This window comes from Leptodactylus fuscus, chromosome 8 (assembly GCF_031893055.1).
Source record: "Leptodactylus fuscus isolate aLepFus1 chromosome 8, aLepFus1.hap2, whole genome shotgun sequence".
NCBI classification, from domain to species: domain Eukaryota; kingdom Metazoa; phylum Chordata; class Amphibia; order Anura; family Leptodactylidae; genus Leptodactylus; species Leptodactylus fuscus.
The window spans coordinates 72,204,873-72,226,447 of NC_134272.1; the positions used below are offsets into that span (position 1 = coordinate 72,204,873).

A 21,575-nucleotide genomic window follows, 5' to 3' on the forward strand; every position below is an offset into this window, starting at 1 on the left:
TGGAAGGAAAAAAAAAAAAAAAAGCAATTTAAAATTGATAATACTCCGGCTCAGAGCTGCATCTGGTTTCTGCTGATAAGGGCATCTGTCTGCTAGGAATTTTCCGCTCCTCAGGCGGTTCGCGCTGCTCACGAAAAAAAAACATCTACTGCTGGAGGAATGAGGGCTGTTTTTTTTTTCTTTTTGCACATGGGCAGAATACTGTATTTTCTGGTATTTAGCAACAAACTAAATACATTCAGGAAAATTAGAATTGGTATATATATATTTACAAGTGAGAAGTCAGATTTTAAAGCTTTTTATAAGAATTTTTTTTCCTATGTTCGGCATTATAAACCCAGGATAGCACATAAATCAGAGATGTAGCACTGAAAGGAAAGGAAAATTCTAATTCTGTTCAGTCTTATGGCAAAGTAAAAAAAATTCATAAAAAACGGTAAAAGATGACGCTATCCTATTCAGGGACTAATTTACTGATCGCGTGCTATTTTCTAAGGGCGCAGAGGTAAGGAAGCTTCATAGTAGAAATCTGTATTTATCACTGCAATATGGAATCTAGTTTAAAAGGGGATCCTATTATTGGATACCCTTTTTGCTCCCCAATACGTAGGAATAGCTTTAAGAAAGGCTATTCTTCTCCTACCTTTAGATGTCTTCTCCGCATCGCCATTCGGCAGAAATCCTGGTTCTCTTCAGAAAGCAAATGAGTTCTCTTGCAGCACTGGCGGCGGTCCCCAGCACTCAAACTGCACTGGGGGCGTTCCCAATGCTGAGAGAGAAATCTACAGCGACGCCTCTATCTTCTTCCGGAACGCCTCTCTCCACGTCTTCTTCTGTCCTGGGTTTCAATCTTCTAGGCCTCGGGTAAAGCTGACAGCGCATGCCCGGGCCACAAGAAAATGGCCGCTTACACCAGCTTACTGCAGCCCTGCCCGAGGCCTAGAAGATTGAAACATAGGACGGAAGAAGACACAGGATGAGGCCGTTCCAGAAGAAAAAAAAAGGCGTCGCTGGAGAGTTCTCTCGTAGCATTGGGGACGCCCCCAGTGCTGTTTGAGCGCTGAGGACCGCCCCCAGTGCTGCAAGAGAACTCATTTGCATACAGAAGAAAACCCGGATTTCTACCGAACGGTGGCGCGGAGAAGACATCTAAAGGTAGGAGAAGAATAGCCTTTCTTAAGGCTATTCCTAAGTGTTATCGAGAAAAAAAAAAGGGTAACCAATGATAGGATCCCTTTAAAAAGGAACAAAACACCTAAAATAGTCCCACTAGGTAATTGAGCAATTGGACGCCACAGTATAGGGATGTCTGCTTGGGACCGCACTCCATAGGCCACATCACAGATTGAGCCTCTCTGGAAGATATAGTGTTATCATACATTGCATAGATAGTCCAATAGGCACTGTATAAGCTCTGGCTACTTTATTGCAAGTTACTGATGGAAACTGTTCCCGAACTGCATCAACTACTGGGACCAGTGCAGAGGCCTGACTGCAGGACCATGGGTCACACAGAGCGATGGGATTCAGAGAGTATGTATACACACACAAGAGGAAGAGGAAGCAAAGTATACTCACAGAGGAGGAAGTGTTGGCATTGTACATGCACACAGAAGGAAGGGTTATTGTATACATAGGGAGAAGGACAAGGGGGCACCGTATATACATAAAGGAGTACGAGTTAGCACTGAATAACCACATATGAGAAGGAGTTAGCACTGGATATACACAAAGGATGAAGAGGGGGGCAGTGTATATAGACAGAGGAGGTGAAGGGGAATCATCACATAAGCATCACCACAACAATATATGATGTGGGAAAAGATGGCATTTTGGAGCCAAAGTCCTTGGTTGTGAAGAGGTTAGAGGTATAAAAAAAAAAAAACCCAATAAGGTGTAATGACTCTTGAAAACCTTACATTTTGTCCTAAAAACTTCAACCTAAAAATCTAGTTCACAACTATGTTACCGAATACGCTTGGAATGCACCCAGAGGTCTTGGCCTGGATCCGGCCACCAAGTAGCATGGCTGGAACGAGAACTCCAACCCCTGGGTTATTCCACAGCTCACATCGACAGAAAGCGATAAATCATTTCAAGGCGATTTACATTTTGACCCTTCCATGTAAGAACACTCGATACTATTCTAAAGCGCAGGGCGAAGTGCCAAGTAATAGCAATACCAGGCTTTTTAAGAGCAAAGTGAATAGGAGACTCACCGAGCGACTGAGTACATAAAAAGAAAGTCATTGTCGGGGGAGCCAAGCGTCTTGCTGTAGTCTGTATACTTCTTTTGTGTAGCGCTCTTGATGTCTTTCATCACCGCCTCCATTTCTTTGCTTAAATTGGTTTCCGACTAAAAGCAAAGAACACGGTGTAAGGTACAAGTCCTGAATGTGGCAAACACTGGATCAGAGGAGAGCAATAAAGAAGCAACTAAAATTAATAATGGAAATACACCAGTCACCGTGAAATGACAGGCTCTATCCAAGTGGTGGAATGACACCCGGCCATCCTTGTATAGATATAGGTATCCTTGATGATACCTTTATGAATTGGTACGTGGTTTCCTGGGGTGTAAAGACCAGGACAGGAACTTAAAGGGGCTGGCCAGAATTAGAAAAACATGGCCGATTTCTTCAAGGTTATGTTGATACTGAAGTGGAACCAAATTCATTTCAATAGAGCCTAAGTAGGACACAACCCATAGACAATAGGCCGCTGTTTTGTAGGATTAAACTAAAAAAGCCAACCAGCCATGTTTTTCTTTAAAAGGGGAATTCTTAAAAGGGAGTCTGTCAGCAGGAGACTGGTCTCAAACTAATGGTCATACCTCGTAGGGTGGATTCTACACTTTCCAAAGATGCCTTTCTGATTCTGCATTGCAGCTCCATTTTCATGAAAATCAGGATTTTATTCTTGCGCAAATTATCTGCAAAAGGACTTTAGGGGCCTTTCTCCTCTTGCTGGGACTTCACTTTCGGTTCTAGATAATCGTCCCTAACTACTACCCGGCTACTGCCTTCCACTGCTTGAGTGACATCTTCCATTTTGTCACACTTTGTCTGCCATTAGGGGTGGTTATCTGGAGTAGAGCTAGTTTACACGTGAATAGGGTGTGGCGGAATTTGGTCTGGAAAAAAAAAACGCTTCAGGAATTAGGAAGCGGTTTTTGACACTGAGGCGGTTTTTGGTGAAAAACTGTCTCACAGCGAATGGACCTTAAAAAGCCGCAAAATGGTTTTCCGCCTCCCATTCACTTGTATTGGTTTCCTGAGGCGGAATCCACCTCAAGAAAGGGCAGCTCGATTCTTTTTTTCCGTTAACGGGAACAAACCACTAGCGGAGAAAAGACCGAACATAGACCTCTATTGTGAGGGGGCAGATTTAGAGGAGGATTCCGTGCCAAACCCACCCCCTCTTGCCCCGTGTCAACGGGGCCTAAGGGTAAAACACTTGAGACCAATTGTTTGGAAGCGACGTTGCTGCTTCACATCACAGGCCATGACCCAGTAATCGGTGACACAGCCTGTTGGCAACTCCGTCCTATGCAAGTGAATGGGGACGAGCTGTGTTACAAGAACACAGCCCCTATACAAATATACAGAAGTGTTGGTAAGTAGTAATGAGACTGCACCGCTTCCCCAAAAACTACAGCCTCTTCAGACAGGCCATAATGATTGATGATCTATCTTAAGGATAAGTCATCAGTTAAACATCCGTGTGGGTCTGACCGCTGGGACCCCTGCTGATCTTCAATTGACCACCTAGCGTAAAGATAAGTCATCAATTATCGTTTATTATGCCTGCAGTAGCCCTCTAATTCCTCAAGTGTTTCACACATCAACATATACAAAACGAAGGGCATGTTCAACAAGTCCGGGATCTGATGCGGATCTTGGGCCTACATCCTCATTAATCCACTCACATTCCCATATTTATAAAACCAAATTCAATTGATAAAATCTAGGTCTTATCTGCACAGAAATATTGAGCATTTATATTATTTTTGCAGATCCTGCACGGAAAGGTCATGGATTAGCTCCAGTGAATGACAATGAGGCTAATTCTTATGCACATACCCAGGGCTTTAATGGCATTTCCGCAACATAAAGTCTGGTTTATAGAGTCTAGGGTGACTCACCTTGGTCATTTAAAGAGTTAAAACAATTGCAGCATTATTTGCATTTTACTGCTTTATTAGGAGTCCTTTGGTGGCAACAGTCTAAAGTGCTGCGAGCACATCAGAGGTGAACATGGAGGTAAATAAGCAACGTGCTGCAATTGAACATGTCAATTCAATTCTTACCAGGCACATTTCTGTACATTTTGTAGTGGTTGTGCTGGATATAGTAGGTTCTGTCCCATTCATTTGAATGGCACAGAGCTGTGAAAATTGCAGTACTGGGCATGGCCACTATCAAATGTATGGAGCTGTGACTGGTAAAAAAAAAAAAAAAATGAGGATGAGCCCCTTCCATTGGTGGGAGTGCCAAGAATCGGACTGCAATCCTGTATATAGACTACAAATGGGTACTAGAAACACCAACGCTGATATCAATGATGGCGAGTGAAGGATGGGGTGATGGGTGAGTGGAAGTAACAAGGATATCTCGGCCTTACACTGATGCTTACTGGGAAAGTTCCCAGCTGCTCTTGAAGCTCCTCCACCTCTTTGATGAGCTCCCTCATGTTCTTGTTTCCATGAGCGTGACTCTGCCACAGGCTCCTCTCTATACTGTTTCCAGGAAAGCAAGGAAGGACACTGTTTGCAAACTGCCTGCAGAGAGGACATGTAAATTCTCCTTTGTCAACAGAAAATCCCTGCAGGACTTGGTCGTTCTGGGAAAACAGACATAAAATACACTGGTTATTGCAATAGAAGGAAAAAATAATCTGAACATGATACACAGTTCACTGATATACCCTGTATTTTCTATTTGTAATGTATAAAGCAGGTATTTCAGTATATCTCCTCCCTGGGGGTTCAACACCCAGCACCCCTACTGATCAGCCGTCCTGACTTACCGCAGCTCATCTTCTCAATCACTTGAATACGAGATGAGTTGGCTCCACCCACTTAGTTAATGCAGTGTAGGATGTAAATATCCGATTGGTGGGGGCTGAGTGTCGGACGCCCACCAGTCATATCGATGACCTATCCTGAGGACAGTCCATCAACATCAAAAAAACTGGACAATCCCATTTACATACAATTATAGTGGACAGAGCTCCATGTTCTGATATAAAGCTACAAATTCCCTATACAGACTGCTAACATTCTGGCTGCCTATAGAGGATGATTACTGTAAGGGCTCGTTCACATCCGCGTCCCAGTCTCCGTTTTGCAGGTTTCCGTTTCCTGCCCGAAAGTTTCCAAACCCATTCCAATGAATGGGAAGTGTCCGGCCGTGAGCGCCAGTGAGCGTTTTGTGCTCGCGGCGGTGAAACTTTTTTTTTTTTTAAGTGGTCACAAAGTCGGACGTGCAGGACTTTGTGTCCGGTTAAAAAAAAAAAAAAAAAAAAAAAAAGCGGTTTCGCCGCACAGAGCACAAAACACTCACCGGCGATCACGGCCGGACACGGTCTGACAGGTTTCCGTCTTCTGTCAGCATAAGACGGAAACCCGGAAACGGAGATCGGGCACTGGTGTGAACCCAGCATAAACTGGTTTCTTACCAATTAAAGATTACGGACATTTATATTAATTGCACATTTTCTTAGCAAAAAATAATTCAGGTTAATAGCTGGTTATGGAAAGAATTGGAGAACATTGGAATTCTGCGTCTGGTATTTATATACCCCACATAGCAAATTGTACAATGCTATCCAATGGTATCTCTGTCATCCTGACCGTGTGACGGCTCCTCCAGCCCCTCTCGCCCTTCCCCTGAATGATCAATTATGGCAAAATGAACAAAGCCCCTTCTCAGAAGCAGAAATGTGTCTAGTAAAAGCAGGGGCTCTGTGTGTCTTTGACATTGTTTCAGACTGCAATATTTCTACCCCCTGAGAGCGCAGACCTTGGAAATGGTCCGAATATATATATATACTAGCTGGTACCCGCGACTTCATCTGCGGTGATTGTAGAAGTGGGTATATAGAGGCGTGGGTAAGGTTTTCGTACTGTGTATAAGGTATGGGATATGAAATGTAACTTTGTATCTTGTTTTTGCTATAATTCAGAGAATACGTGAGACTTTTGTGTTGCAGTTACTTTGTATTAGAGCTGCTATACGGTGTTGTGAGAAACGTTACATAGTGACTTTGGGACAGAAGTATTTGAAGTTAACCCCTTCCCGTCGATGGCATTTTTTGATTTTGGTTTTTCATTTTTGACTCCCCTCCTTCTAAACCCCATAACTTTTTTATTTCTCCGCTCCCAGAGTCATATGAGGTCTTAATTTTTCTTGGGACAAATTTTTCTTCATGATGCCACCATTATTTATTCTATATAATGTACTGGGAAGCAGAGAAAAAATTCTGAATGGGGTGGATTTGACAAAAAAATGCATTTCTGCGACTTTCTTAGGGGCTTTGGTTTTACGGCGTTCACTGTGCAACCAAAATGACATGTCCCCTGTATTCGTTATGATTCCGGGGATACCAAATTTATATAGTTTTATTTACATTTTGACCCCTTAAAAAAATCCAAAACTGTTAAAACATTTTTTTTTTGAAAAGTCGTCATATTCCGACAGCCGTAACTTTTTTATACGTGAGTGTACGGGGATGTATAGGGCGTCTTTTTTTGCGGGGTCGGGTGTACTTTGTAGTTCTACCATTTTCGGGAAATGTTATTGCTTTGATCACTTTTTATTCAAATTTTTATCAGAATCAAAAGAGTGAAAAAACGGCGGTTTGGCACTTTTGACCATTTTTCCCGCTACGGCGTTTACCGAACAGGAAAAATATTTGTATAGCTTTGTAGAGCGGACGATTTCGGACGCGGGGATACCTAACATGTATGTGTTTCACAGTTTTTAACTACTTTTATATGTGTTCTAGGGAAAGGGGGGTGATTTGAATTTTTAATCCTTTTTGTTTTTATATTTTTTTTACTTTTTTTAAAACTTTTTTTTTGCATTTATTAGACTTCCTAGGGGTATTGACATGGGTGGGCGGTGTCGCGGATTGTTAGAGCGGTGGGGGTCGGCAAACATGGCTGCTCCGGAGCGTTAAAGAGAACCTCCTGGAGTATCGTTAAGGTGAGGGGCAAAGTGGTAAAGTATATGTATATGTGATTGTGTGGGGTTAGGGGCGAGGCTGTAGAGGGCAATATGAATTTTGTGGCTTGCTATGGTCCAAAGTGTGTGAGATTGCGGAGATGGTGGTGTGAGTTTGGGTTTTGTGGGGGTCCTGGCACAAACGTATGTGCGCTGTTGTGACGAAAAGTAGCCTATTGCGCAATCGAGTGTAGTGACTATGTTTGTGGAAAATTTCAGCCAAATCAGTCGAGCAGGTTTTGCGTGATTGAGGAACAAACATCCAAACACACAAACCCACAAACATCCAAACTCACAAACTTTCACATTTATAATATTAATAGGATAGATAGATATATATATATATATATATATATATATATATATATATATACACACACACACACACACACACACACACACACACACACACACACACACACACACACACACACGCCTAATGGAAAGTTCTAGATCTTACCCGTAAAGACTCCATATAGGATTTATGGCAGTCTATATGGAGTGTGTGGCCACACGTTTGGACGTATACTCCTCCTTCCCAGCCTATGGATACAGACTGCAGACAGGAACTCTAAATAGAAACAAAGCAGCAAAGACTAAAGTGTTAGGGTCAATTCCAGTACGATTGAATTCACATAAAAACATCACTTAGAGGGATCGATATAAAAAAAAAAAAAAAAAAAAAAAAAAAAAAACACATGATGAAAAAAACCCTATTGAGTGCTTGTGAATTTGTTAATTCATGAAGAATCCCCATTAGTCGCACTGGAGAGTAGATGCAAACACTTATGACAAGGTCAGCCCACTGATTTAAAAGTGAACTAGCAATGCACCATTACTCCTGCGGAGGCGCTGCAGGAAAATGGAAGGTTTTTTTTGTTGTTGTTTTTTAAAACTAAAATGAAGTAACTGTATACCAAGAATTCATTATATAGTAAAGTGGGCACACGACTAAGACTTGTTATTCGTTATTCCAAGAATAAAATGAATAAGTGTGTCCTAGACTTTGAAGCCTGTGACATGAACTCATATCACAGTGTATCACAATACGGCCATTTTGACACCCAGCCATAATTTTGTTAGTTTTAGTGTCTGTGGCCCTTTAAACCAAATGCCTGCCAGGGGCCAAGGGAGGCCAAGAAAAGTGAAATTACAAAAGAATGGAACAATAAAAGCAATAAATTACATCAGATTTTCTTTCCCTTAAGTTTAGGGGAGAAAAGGAGTGACAGATACACTTAAGAAATGGAAATGGTTCTGACACTCCCAAACAATTTAGAAACCAGCGAGAACAAATCAACCAGGAACAGCATGGGAGCAACTTCTGCTGTCTGCACATCAGCCAAGCGGTGGGAGGGCTGCCCGTTTCCGCTTCCATTTCCGAATATGCCGTTGCTACTGGCTTGTTGTTTTGTTTTTTTTTGTCTTAAGGTTATCCAATCAGTGTTTCAATATCAAACCAAATAACCTAAACTGAGGAGGAGGATTTAGTCATTAGTCAAAGTGCATGGACTATACAATGTATACGTGTTCATCTCCAACAATCCTAGGATGGCGCCTATTTTCTGAGTTACGGTCCCAGTTATGAAGAAGAATATTAGAATTTTCCCATTGTTGTGCGCAGTAAAAGTTCTTTGAAGCGCCACAAAAAAAGAAGATTGATCAAGATTGAGAAGAAGAAGAAGAGATCAAAAATGGGAGAAAAAACATGTAGAAAACATATAAAACCCTTGCAGAGGTTGTCCTTGGCAGGATTCGAACCCAGGACTCCAGTGCTGCAGTGCTAACCACGGAGAATATGGATTTTTAATTTCTTTAAATGAGGACTATATGAAAAGTTGTTTTATTTGGCTGCCATGATGAGCTATGTCAGTGAGCTGATATCATCAGACCTTACACTTTCTTGGCATCGGATTCCAAATACAAGGAGTGATGTATAAATTGTCAATAAGGAGGCTGCGCATTTTAAGGCTAATACCAGCCATGGTGTCCAGTCATTTGAACGTAAGAATAAAATACAGAATTTTCCTTTAGACTTTAGTAGCTTTGTGGGTTGCACAAGCAATGAAGATGCCATTTACTTATACCGTCAGGTGACTGGATGCAGAGAGTATGAGGCTGCGCCAAACATGCGTTACGTTAATCTGAACTATCTAAACAAAATTGGACGCTCACTCGCTAAACATTAGTAAAATCCACTGGCCATAGACGCTCCACAGAAGAAAGGTTGCTGTTCTTAATATACAGAAATATGAATTTCCATAAAAATCTGTGAATCTGTGAAAGTTCTTCTACTATAGTCAACTGTTGTCTTTGGTAAATGGTCTGTTAAAAAGCTATTAAAATTCAGAGATGAGAGCAACCAAATATGAAGAAACAACAAGGCGACAAACTCCAATACTAACACACAAGGTAAATAAATCAGAGAAAAAAATATATATATATTGTTGTAGTAGTATTGTAATTTATATCATATCTGTGCAGGATCTGCAGTGTCCCAATGAATCATCTACAGCTCTATTCACACCTTGTTTTTTTTTTTTAAATGTAGATTGTGCATCCCATATAGGGCTCACAATGTACATTTTTACCTATCAGTATGTCTTTGGAATATGGGATGGAAATCCACGCAAACACGGGGAGAACATACAAACTCCATGCAGATGGTTTTTCACCCTTAACAGGATTCGAACCCAGGACTCCAGCGCTGCAAGGCTGTAGTGCTAACCACTGAGCCACCGTGTGGTCCCTTATTCACACCTTGTTTTTGTCCACTTCTTACACATAGTATATTGGAGCTTTCCTCAATGTATGGCTGTGTATAATGTGGCTATTCTGGGTATATGTTGGGTGCATGGGAGCATTTGGAAATCCGGAAATATGTGAAGAATATTCCCTGATGTATAAAGTCATGTAGCTGAAAGCACACGCACACGACTTATAAAATGACTTTTCTAAAGACAACCAATTGGTCCCAGTCATCTCCCCATTGGATGGTCTGTAGGACTGGACCACATGAACATAAATCTACCTTCGTCTAGCGCTGGTCACACAAAAATACAGAACAAAAGAACCCAGAAACACTAAAATAAAGCCAAATACGTTAACCCTGTGGGACACTGAAGTCAGCCATGAAAAATCCATAAAAGCGTGACCTGTGGCCAGTCATGTTCTTGCTCATTTCTAGCGATCGATACACGGCCGGACCCGACCACGGCAGATTTTGGCCACGTTAATCACACCTTGGCGATTCCATTTGTCACATACAGAAGAATACATCTGAAGCAGGAACAATCCATATTCCTCTGACAGGGAAGGATAAACTGAACTATTAAAAGCCTCCTTAAGCTACTGGAGGGCAGACAGCCACAAAGCAAGCCCAGCCACCGGAAGCGTGCGAAGCAGAGAGTGCGACAATTCACAGGAAACACACAACACAGGGATATTAAAAGCAGTATAGACAGATATGCTACACAGATGCAAAAACATGATGTGAATGGAGCCTTAGACCGTTCAGTCAACATCCATTTCCATTTTTTTTTTACAGCAAAATTGTGCTTTGATTTAAGAAAAAAAAAAAAGAAAAAAAAAAAAAAAAGATATGTTCACTATAGAAGATTTTTGGGCAAAATTATTCTTTACTAATCTGGCATTTAATGCATAACTACATTTTCAGACAACTTTTGCAATTTTTGGGTCACTAATAAAAACAGGTATTTCCTTTCTGTGAGATCCTGCATCTTTCACCCCTCTCTTGCTTCTCTATTGAGCGGTTCCTGACTCTCACTATGTAGGATGCAGTTCTATCTGTAGGATTTCCAGAGATATCAATGGTTGAAAACACAGTTGGGATATTTATATGCAGCCGCCACAGTACAAATATCATATCCCTGACAGTTTTTCAATCTTCTAGGTCTTGAGCACTGGTCAGAGCTGACTGCGCATGCCCAGGCCACAAGAAAATGCACGCTTACACAGTAAGCTGGTGTAAGTGGCCATTTTCTTGTGGCCCGGGCATGCACAGTCGGCTCCGCCAGAGGCTTAGCAGATTGAAACCCAGGACGGAAGACGACACAGGGAGAGAGTATTCACTTTAGAGACAAAGTTTGAGACTTTTGTGCGGGCCGCAGATATGCCTCTAAAGGGCATGTTTGACATGCCTGATGTATATGGCTTCAGCAAATGGTGGCATGACATACCCTATGGGACAAGCCTCGTGTCCTAGCAGATTTAGGGTTTATCCAGGATGGATTTAGAGCATCATAGATCATCCAGCTAATTTGGGTCCTGGGTCAAAACCGCAATTGTAATAAATTCCATATAACATCAATGTGTTATAACTAGAGATGAGCGAACACTATTCGAAACAGCCGTTTCGAATAGCACGCTCCCATAGAAATGAATAGAAGCGGCCGGCACGCTGACTTTGTCGGCGGCCAGCCGCTTCGCCCCCCCACATGCCGGCTACGTCCATTCATTTCTATGGGAGCGTGCTATTTGAAATGACTGTTTCGAATAGTGTTCGCTCATCTCTAGTTATAACTGTATGAGTCTAGCCTTAGGCCCCAGAGTGTTCTTGCAATGTGGGGCCCAGTTTGCAGTAGACTGTACTTGGTTGACGCTCCGTGTTATCTCAGTGCATTCTGCAAAGCATTCACGTCTATGGCTGCTTTGAATACATTCCTTTCCGATGACACAGGGCGGGAGAGGACCTGCTCTAAAATCAGCCATGTCATCGGAACAGAATGGATAAGAAGCCCTGAGATGTCAATGCATCGGGATGACACTCGGATGCAAACTCAGCCCAACATGGGATGTGCACTCAGTCACGTGCATGGGGTCGTCAATGAATGTCAGCTGAAGCCGATGATTTCAGTGGGACTGGTAGACTACCTGATGTCTATGGTCGTGTTACATGTTTATCTATAGACTATCTGGCCGTTTACAGACTTTTACGACTTGGCAGCCGCACTCACATCTTTAAAATGGCGCTGTAATATAGTGAGCCTGACATCATGCACCGCAGCGCACGTTCCATCCAGATAGATCTGCTCCTCCTCTTCACTGGTAGGCAACTTCTTCGACTCAGAGATTTTACGACGGTGTCCCAAAACTAAAGTTCAGACATAAAAAAAAAAAAGAAAGAAAATCAGAAAATATTTTATGCTCTTCCGTCAAACGAAAAGTCCTGACTGATCTATGCAATGATTTGTGTAAGGTACCTTACCTAAAATAAAATCTAACCATGCTACTATGTAGCATGTGCGTGTCTACATCTGTAATATATTACTGTGTATTATCCTGTATCTGTATTACTATGCTGCTGTAATATATTACTGTGTATTATCCTGTATCTGTATTACTATGCTGCTGTAATATATTACTGTGTATTATCCTGTATCTGTATTACTATGCTGCTGTAATATATTACTGTGTATTATCCTGTATCTGTATTACTATGCTGCTGTAACATACTGAAATTTCCCCAATGTGGGACTATTAAAGGATTATCTTATCTTATCTTAGCCACTTGTTGGATTTCCTTTCTGTTCCCAACAGGAACTGATAAATTGACTGGGACAGAATTGTAGGGAAAACCTATGAACAGACACAACTTACCAGATGTTGCTTGTAATAGGACTACTAAACCAATGGGTCGGTCCTCTGTAGATGGGCCGCTCTGTCCACATATCACACAGTCGTAGGTCGGCTCAGACACTTGCTGTTCGGTTGAGGCAATTTCCATGGCGATGTCAGATTCGGGGGATTCTATAAAAAAAAAAATTAGAAAAAAAAATTCTAATAAATAAGGATTTGGTCAAAGTTTGCAGTTTTATACAGTAGCCAGATAAATGGCCGGTAACGTAAGACATACAGACAAGCTTGGCTATACTAGAATCTGGTTCCCATGATGACAAATATGAGCAAATAACGGCATCAGCACAGGGGTCGTCTCCATGAGACGGATTAGGGATTAAAGGGGGACGGAGCAGAGGCGTAACATGAACATGAAGTTTGTAATGGTCCCCCTCCTATATTGTGCCATTTATAATAGCGCTATATTTCATACGGTAGCGGGACCTTTGACACCACCTGAGTTCTTGGCCCTGTTGTATCCCCTATAGCTAGATATGCCCCTGCACAGGGGCAATACATACATACATGCATGCAGTAGGTACCATGTGAGTTTTCGAAAGGTGAAACTGTAAAATATACGCAAAAATGCAGCCGTGTTACAAGAATAAGTGATCGTACAGGTGAGGCTGGGTTCACACTAGCGCCCGGAGTCCGTTCTGAGCTTTCAGTCTTCTGCATGCAGCTGTCAGAACGGGTCCGGCCGTGAGCGCAGTGAGCGTTTTATGCTCTCCGCCACGAAACCGTTTTTTTAAAACCGGGCACAGAATACTGCATGTCCGACTGTGTCCGATTTAAAAATAAAAAACGGTTTTGCGGCGTTGAGCATAAAACGCTCACCGCGCTCACGGCCGGACATCTTTCAAACCCATTCAAATGAATGGGTATGAAAGAGTCCTGCAGGTTTCCATCTCCTGCTCAGTTTTGTGCAGGAAACGGAAACCCTGCAAAACAGAGACCGAGTGTAGATGTGAATGAGACCTTACAGAAATGTACATGGCAAAAGCCGCTGTGTATCAGTCAATACAACCCATTTATTTGGGGTTAAACATGTCATTTTGCAGCAGTTTCAATTTTTCTTTTTTTAAATAAACAGAAAAATTTAGTTTTTACAAAAAATAAAATAAATACCGTACTGGCCAGGGAACACAAGCACTCTACTATAGGAAAAAGAAAAAAACAACAAAAACATCCATATGCTGTCCATTTGTTTTTTGCAGATCTACGACTAGAAAACAAGTGAAACATCTGTTTTATCCGTGAATACACAGCAGCCAGTCCATTCTTACATCTGTATTCATCTAGGTCTACAATCTAAGCTCGAAACACATTGCTTCATTATTAGAAAGAGCGGCCTCCGACACAAAGCAAACCACATTCTGCAAGAGACAATAGAAAGGGAAATACGTGGCTGCTCTTAGCATAGCTGTACAATGGCAATGTAACCTGCAATCTGTCATCAGACGCTCCTATCTAAGAGCATTCACATGGTCAGGTTGGGTGCACTTAAAACTTCATTTATCTGCATGGAGTATTGATGTGGTTTTTGGTGCAGGACTCGAGCGCCACGTCAGTCTCACAGGCCCCCACGTCAGACACACAGGCCCCCACGTCAGACACACAGGCCCCCACGTCAGACACACAGGCCCCCACGTCAGACACACAGGCCCCCACGTCAGACTCACAGGCCCCCACGTCAGTCTCACAGGCCCCCACGTCAGTCTCACAGGCCCCCACGTCAGTCTCACAGGCCCCCACGTCAGTCTCACAGGCCCCCACGTCAGTCTCACAGGCCCCCACGTCAGTCTCACAGGCCCCCACGTCAGTCTCACAGGCCCCCACGTCAGTCTCACAGGCCCCCACGTCAGTCTCACAGGCCCCCACGTCAGTCTCACAGGCCCCCACGTCAGTCTCACAGGCCCCCACGTCAGTCTCACAGGCCCCCACGTCAGTCTCACAGGCCCCCACGTCAGTCTCACAGGCCCCCACGTCAGTCTCACAGGCCCCCACGTCAGTCTCACAGGCCCCCACGTCAGTCTCACAGGCCCCCACGTCAGTCTCACAGGCCCCCACGTCAGTCTCACAGGCCCCCACGTCAGTCTCACAGGCCCCCACGTCAGTCTCACAGGCCCCCACGTCAGTCTCACAGGCCCCCACGTCAGTCTCACAGGCCCCCACGTCAGTCTCACAGGCCCCCACGTCAGTCTCACAGGCCCCCACGTCAGTCTCACAGGCCCCCACGTCAGTCTCACAGGCCCCCACGTCAGTCTCACAGGCCCCCACGTCAGTCTCACAGGCCCCCACGTCAGTCTCACAGGCCCCCACGTCAGTCTCACAGGCCCCCACGTCAGTCTCACAGGCCCCCACGTCAGTCTCACAGGCCCCCACGTCAGTCTCACAGGCCCCCACGTCAGTCTCACAGGCCCCCACGTCAGTCTCACAGGCCCCCACGTCAGTCTCACAGGCCCCCACGTCAGTCTCACAGGCCCCCACGTCAGTCTCACAGGCCCCCACGTCAGTCTCACAGGCCCCCACGTCAGTCTCACAGGCCCCCACGTCAGTCTCACAGGCCCCCACGTCAGTCTCACAGGCCCCCACGTCAGTCTCACAGGCCCCCACGTCAGTCTCACAGGCCCCCACGTCAGTCTCACAGGCCCCCACGTCAGTCTCACAGGCCCCCACGTCAGTCTCACAGGCCCCCACGTCAGTCTCACAGGCCCCCACGTCAGTCTCACAGGCCCCCACGTCAGTCTCACAGGCCCCCACGTCAGTCTCACAGGCCCCCACGTCAGTCTCACAGGCCCCCACGTCAGTCTCACAGGCCCCCACGTCAGTCTCACAGGCCCCCACGTCAGTCACACAGGCCCCCACGTCAGTCACACAGGCCCCCACGTCAGTCACACAGGCCCCCACGTCAGTCACACAGGCCCCCACGTCAGTCACACAGGCCCCCACGTCAGTCACACAGGCCCCCACGTCAGTCACACAGGCCCCCACGTCAGTCACACAGGCCCCCACGTCAGTCACACAGGCCCCCACGTCAGTCACACAGGCCCCCACGTCAGTCACACAGGCCCCCACGTCAGTCACACAGGCCCCCACGTCAGTCACACAGGCCCCCACGTCAGTCACACAGGCCCCCACGTCAGTCACACAGGCCCCCACGTCAGTCACACAGGCCCCCACGTCAGTCACACAGGCCCCCACGTCAGTCACACAGGCCCCCACGTCAGTCACACAGGCCCCCACGTCAGTCACACAGGCCCCCACGTCAGTCACACAGGCCCCCACGTCAGTCACACAGGCCCCCACGTCAGTCACACAGGCCCCCACGTCAGTCACACAGGCCCCCACGTCAGTCACACAGGCCCCCACGTCAGTCACACAGGCCCCCACGTCAGTCACACAGGCCCCCACGTCAGTCACACAGGCCCCCACGTCAGTCTCACAGGCACCCACGTCAGACACACAGGCACCCACGTCAGACACACAGGCACCCACGTCAGACACACAGGCACCCACGTCAGACACACAGGCACAGCCTCCATTACAAGGCGCATGCGCTGTCATAGATGGGGTGCACCCTCCACAGGGCTGTACGCCTGCACATAAACTGGTATATCCTAGATTCATGTCAGCGTCGTACTGTATGTTTTTGTTGTCCGTTGGAAGATCACAACCACGACCTGGAGGATTGCTAAAACATTGGACACATACTGAGCCCAACGACCCCACCAGACTACAATGGGGTTCACCGGTTTTCTGTTTTTAAACTAAAAGTGGCGACAAAAAAGTTGTGCATGCTGGACCGTTTAATCCCCTAATTTCAGATGCACAATGCGACAGAGTCTCCTAATGCAGACTCAGATGTGAACGCCGCCTTAGAATTCAGGAATCATTTATGGTGTAAAATCATGCCAAGTGTTACGATTCTGCCAACAGAAGAAGGAAATCTGGCAGACAGTGTCTGGATGTGAGTGCCGGTGAGCGTTTTGTGCTCTCCGTGGCGAAACCGGATTTTTTTTTTTTTTAACCGGACACAAAGTCCTGCATCCTGTCAATTGCAAAATAGATTGACACATCAAATTGACCTGGGGTTAAATCTGTGAAGACTCGTTCGGGATTTTGGCACAGAACTTGCGCCACGTTTCTGCTAGAATCTCGAATGTCTTACCACCCTGTTGTCCAGAATTAGAAAAACTTCAATTCCTTCTTCCAAAAACAGCACCACACTTACACAGAGGTGGTCTGCGGCACTGCACCTCAGCTCCATACACTTCAATGTCAGACACAAGCCGTTCCTCTGAGCTCCTTTATAGAGGGCAGAGCTCCATTTACCAATTCAGTGGCTCCATAAGCAGGCTGCAAAAGTCCTTTAAGGAAGTCACACGTCTCTTAACATCCAATACACCATTTATTTTTCCATCTATTCAGAGCTTGCGGCCGACTAAAACAATGGGCCTCTGCTATTCACGCTCGCGCGCTGCATTATTGACCTCGGCGGTTATAAAGTGAAACGTACGGTTACATTGTCACAACGAAGAGAAAAAGGGAGTCCGGGAAGAAAGAAAAAAAATCCTGCGATTGTAAGGAGCGAAAGAGAAATAATGTGTTGTCACGGCGGGGTGACTGCTCTATGACGCAGATTTCTGTGAACTACATTATCTCCTGATAACAGGACTAACCCTCCATAGAAAGGAGCAGAGTTGCTCGGTGTTTCGATGAATCTTGGGTTATTTCCAGCCTCATTCAGCAATATCTCATGGGGCTAGCAATTTTTCACCCACTTCTACTTATAATATAAATATAACTTTCTAGCCTGGCAGAGATTCTGTGGAAAAGCAATGAATACAGAGCAGCGAGGGGAAAGAAATCACACCGTGACTGGCAAGAAACAATGGGCCCGCCAAGCCTTTGCCATGTGCAGGATTTGCATGAGATGGAAATGGGGCTAAAGGGAACTTGTTAGGTTATTCTTAGCACCTTTTTTTCTTTCTTTGCAGTCTCTCCTAGGCTAGGAAATATCAAGGGTCATATTCCTAAGACTCGTGTCCAGACAGAACGAAAATAGCACCAGAGCACTTGTCTGGCACTTAAGACAGTGAATAGGGATTTGGCAATGTCAAGTGCAATGCTGTGATAGGAGACAATGTAATGTACGCCCTAGGACAGTGATGGCGAAACTTTTAGAGACCGAGCGCCCAAACTGCGACCCAAAACCCACTAATTTATCACAAAGTGCCAACATTGCAATTTAACCTTAATAATGTGCAGATCCACAATTGCACACAATTACAGACCTGCAAAATATGGTCATACGAATGGGGCTTTATAGAGCTTTCTGCTCCACTGTGACCCCCACACAATCCAATCTGCTTCACAGTGACCCCCAGACAGTACAATTTGCTCCACAGCGGCCCCTACACAGTATAATCTGCTGCACAGTTGTCCCCACACAGTAAAGTTTGCTCCACAGTGGCCCCCACACAATACAATCAGCTCCACGGTGGCCCCACCACACAGCATAATCTGTTCCACGGATGGGTGCCCAAAGAGAGGGCTCTGAGTGCCACCTCTGGCACCCGTGCCATAGGTACGCCATCACGGTCCTAGGAAGTCGTCACGCTATAGGTGTATGCTCACATCTGCGTCAGTGGTGACCCTAGGCGCCTTCACTACAGATACGGTCAATAAATCAAGGATGAAAAAGGTCCTGCATGCTGCACCTTTACACCATAAAGGATTCCCAATGGACCGCAACATAGTCAATGGGATCAATCAGAATCAGAGTCATATTATGGTTTTGTCCCAATCAACATTGGCATGCTAAAAATTTTTTAATACAACCATTCCCACCCTAGCACTCCCTAAATGAGACACAGATCGGAAGCTATATAGTTAGTAATGGTATGGACTTCTAGCCTCAAGATTCAGAATGCTATGAATAAAATAATCTATAAATCAGAGACCCTAGCAGTGGTGATAATATGGCTTCTTATCAAATAAAATCCACCTTTAGAAAGCCAACAGTGCACTGAATTCGGCGCAATGTTAGCTTTCCCGTTTCGTGCCCCCGGGCAAGAGATATCAGTGCCGTTACCGATATCTCCTCACTGTCAGAAGGACAGTCTAGATGGGCTATGAGGAACGCTTTCCCTGACAGTACTCGCCCATAGCCCTGTACTGTCAGAGGGGGCGTTCCTTATGACCCAGCGATGACCCTGAACTGTGAGGAACGCTTTCCCTGACAGTACTCGTCCATAGCCCTGTACTGTCAGAACTGTGAGGAACGCCTCCTTCAAGTACAAGTCTATGGACGATAGACGCTACTGTGAGGAAGGACGTCCCTGACTGACTGTCAGAAACGCCCTTCAGATGATGAAGAGCTATGGTACCGGCACCAATAGCTCTTCACTGGGGGCACAGAACGGGAAAGCCAATAGTGCGCCGAATTCATTGCACTGTTGGCTTTCTAGCGATATATAAAACCGCATGTGCCCCAGATGGTGAAAGGTCCTCTTTAAATGTAGAATAAGTGGCCCACGTTGCTTCATACCAATTTTCCTGCTGACAGACTCCCTTTAATAACGCACTTTTAAAGTGGAGAACTCCTTTAAATAAATCTAGCAAATATCCATAGAGCGAATCTATAAACACAATGACCATCTAAAGCAAAAAAGAAGTCAAGATCTGCAAACTATTCTGTGTAACATCATAAGCCATAAAACAATCTTTTACCCAGTAAAATTGGCCTTCTATTAAAAGAGAGGGGGCGCCCCGCTGAGGGGATAATCATTCCCCCCCTTTTTAATTGATGATGTGTAGAATTCTCCATAGCGCCTAGGCGTAGCGGAGGTCACACAGCTTGTTAGACGGGGTTTCACCGCGCTAAGTACTGTTCCCCGATACGCCCCGAGGCTCCATTTTCCTTTGCAAAACATTTTATGTCAAGAAATTCCCCTAGCATCAGAGGAGCTATTAGCACACTAATATATCTTGCCTCGGCCCAGCAAGACGATCCTCAAAAGGCCAGTAAAAACTAATTTATTTTTCTAACCGGTTTCAATAAATGACAAGTGTTGAGAAATTTGTGTCACCTCCTTTAAAAAATGGGCGCACGGCTTGTTCCCTGCAGCAAGTTTGCTGAATAAGTGAATGGGCTCCTGCGGAGAAACAGCTTCGGTCTAGGAAGGATCTGAAGAAGCGGCGTCACATTCAGACGCTTCAGATCTCTCCAGTGCTATTCACTAGGGCAGACACAAAGTGGTGGCCCTTGTAATTTAAGGAGCTTTTTTTTGGAAGGGGGAGGGGGGGTTATTACAGTTATGGAACAATGATCTTGCAATTTACTGTCGTAGCCAATAATACTAACACAGTTATGTAAGGCGTCCTCATTATAAGACACATTTAGATTCTGCCGGCACAGTGTGACACGCTGACATGGTGTGATGAATTGACTTGGCTGGGAGCTCCAGAAGCCATTACAAGAATTAGATGGGACATGTAGTAACTTAAACCCAGTGCTTACTACTATGAACTGCAAACAAGCAGAGCTTAAAGGGGTATTCTGACCATGACAAATTATCTCCTTGCCTCTGGGTGCAGGAGGACACTTCCTGTTAGCTGCAGATCACTGATTTGCTGTGTAGCCTGGGACAGAAACAGCAGAGCGTGTGGGATTTAAAGGGATCCTATCATTGGATATCCTTTATTTCCCCCCTTGATAACACATAGGAATAGCCTTAAGAAAGACTATTCTTCACCTACCTTTAGAAGTCTTCTCTGCGCCGCCGTTCGGTAGAAATCCGATTTTTCTTCAGTATGCAAAGGAGTTCTCTCACAGTACTGGGGGCGTCCCCAATGCTGCGAGAGAACTCTCCTGCGCCACCTCCATCTTCTTTTGAAACGGCCTCTCCATGTGTCTTCTTCCATCCTGGGTTTTCCTCTGCCCGAGGCCTAGAAAATTGAAACGGAAGACGACACAGGGAGAGGGTGTTCCAAAAGAAGATGGAGGCAGCACAGAAGAGTTCTCTCGCCAGATTGGGGACACCCCCAGTGCTGTTTGAGCTCTGAGGACCGCCCCCAGTGCTGTGAGAAAACCCATTTGCATACCGAAGAAAACCCACATTTCAACTGAATGGTGGCACGGAGAAGACATCTAAAGGTAGAAGAAGAATAGCCTTTCTTAAAACTATTCCTACGCGTTATTATCCAATGATCCCTTTAAAGAGAGTGTGTAAGCAGACCCCAGCCCTCCAGAGAGATGGGTTATAGTTACCTGACTCAAACCAAAATTGTTGCCCCTATTTCAGAGATATTGCAGCTTTTGTCAATATGCAAATGATCTCTTCGGAGCAAGAAGATCGTTGTCATTGATGCACAGAAGACAGATATCTATCTGCAGGGATGGGATGGATTCCTCTCAAATAGAACTTGTCAGGTCTCTGTTATAAAGCTGTCCATGCCCACAATTAAAGACAATGAACCTTTATACTTACCTAGAGAAGAGTCTCATCAGACTCACCCCTGATGATCCTGGCGCCTGCGCAGTTCTTTAGCAAAGCCAAGGACGCACACCCCGGCTTCCCTGCGCTGGAGATACTGGGCATGCCAACTGAAGCCGAGGTATACTCCTCTGCACCAGCACGAGGCGTACAGCAGCAGGGAACAGATTATAAAGCTTTTTTTTATTATTATTATTATTTTTATTGCGGG

The 21,575-nt window shown here is 45.1% G+C and overlaps 1 protein-coding gene across 4 annotated transcripts in view; it reads right to left on the minus strand.

Annotated features, from left to right (window-relative positions):
* UBR3 (ubiquitin protein ligase E3 component n-recognin 3) overlaps positions 1-21,575 on the minus strand; it is a 102,938-nt gene that overhangs the window by 23,453 nt on the left and 57,910 nt on the right. For 2 of the 4 annotated variants that reach the window (XM_075284175.1, XM_075284173.1), the window contains 5 exons: positions 12,846-12,995; positions 12,203-12,339; positions 7,687-7,797; positions 4,636-4,842; positions 2,220-2,356 (listed from right to left, as the gene is read on the minus strand). In XM_075284175.1, coding sequence (XP_075140276.1) covers positions 2,220-2,356; positions 4,636-4,842; positions 7,687-7,797; positions 12,203-12,339; positions 12,846-12,995 — 742 coding nt within the window. Of the gene's footprint in view, positions 1-2,219; positions 2,357-4,623; positions 4,843-7,686; positions 7,798-12,202; positions 12,340-12,845; positions 12,996-21,575 lie in introns of all 4 variants that reach the window. The other 2 variants (XM_075284174.1, XM_075284172.1) reach the window with 1 other exon arrangement.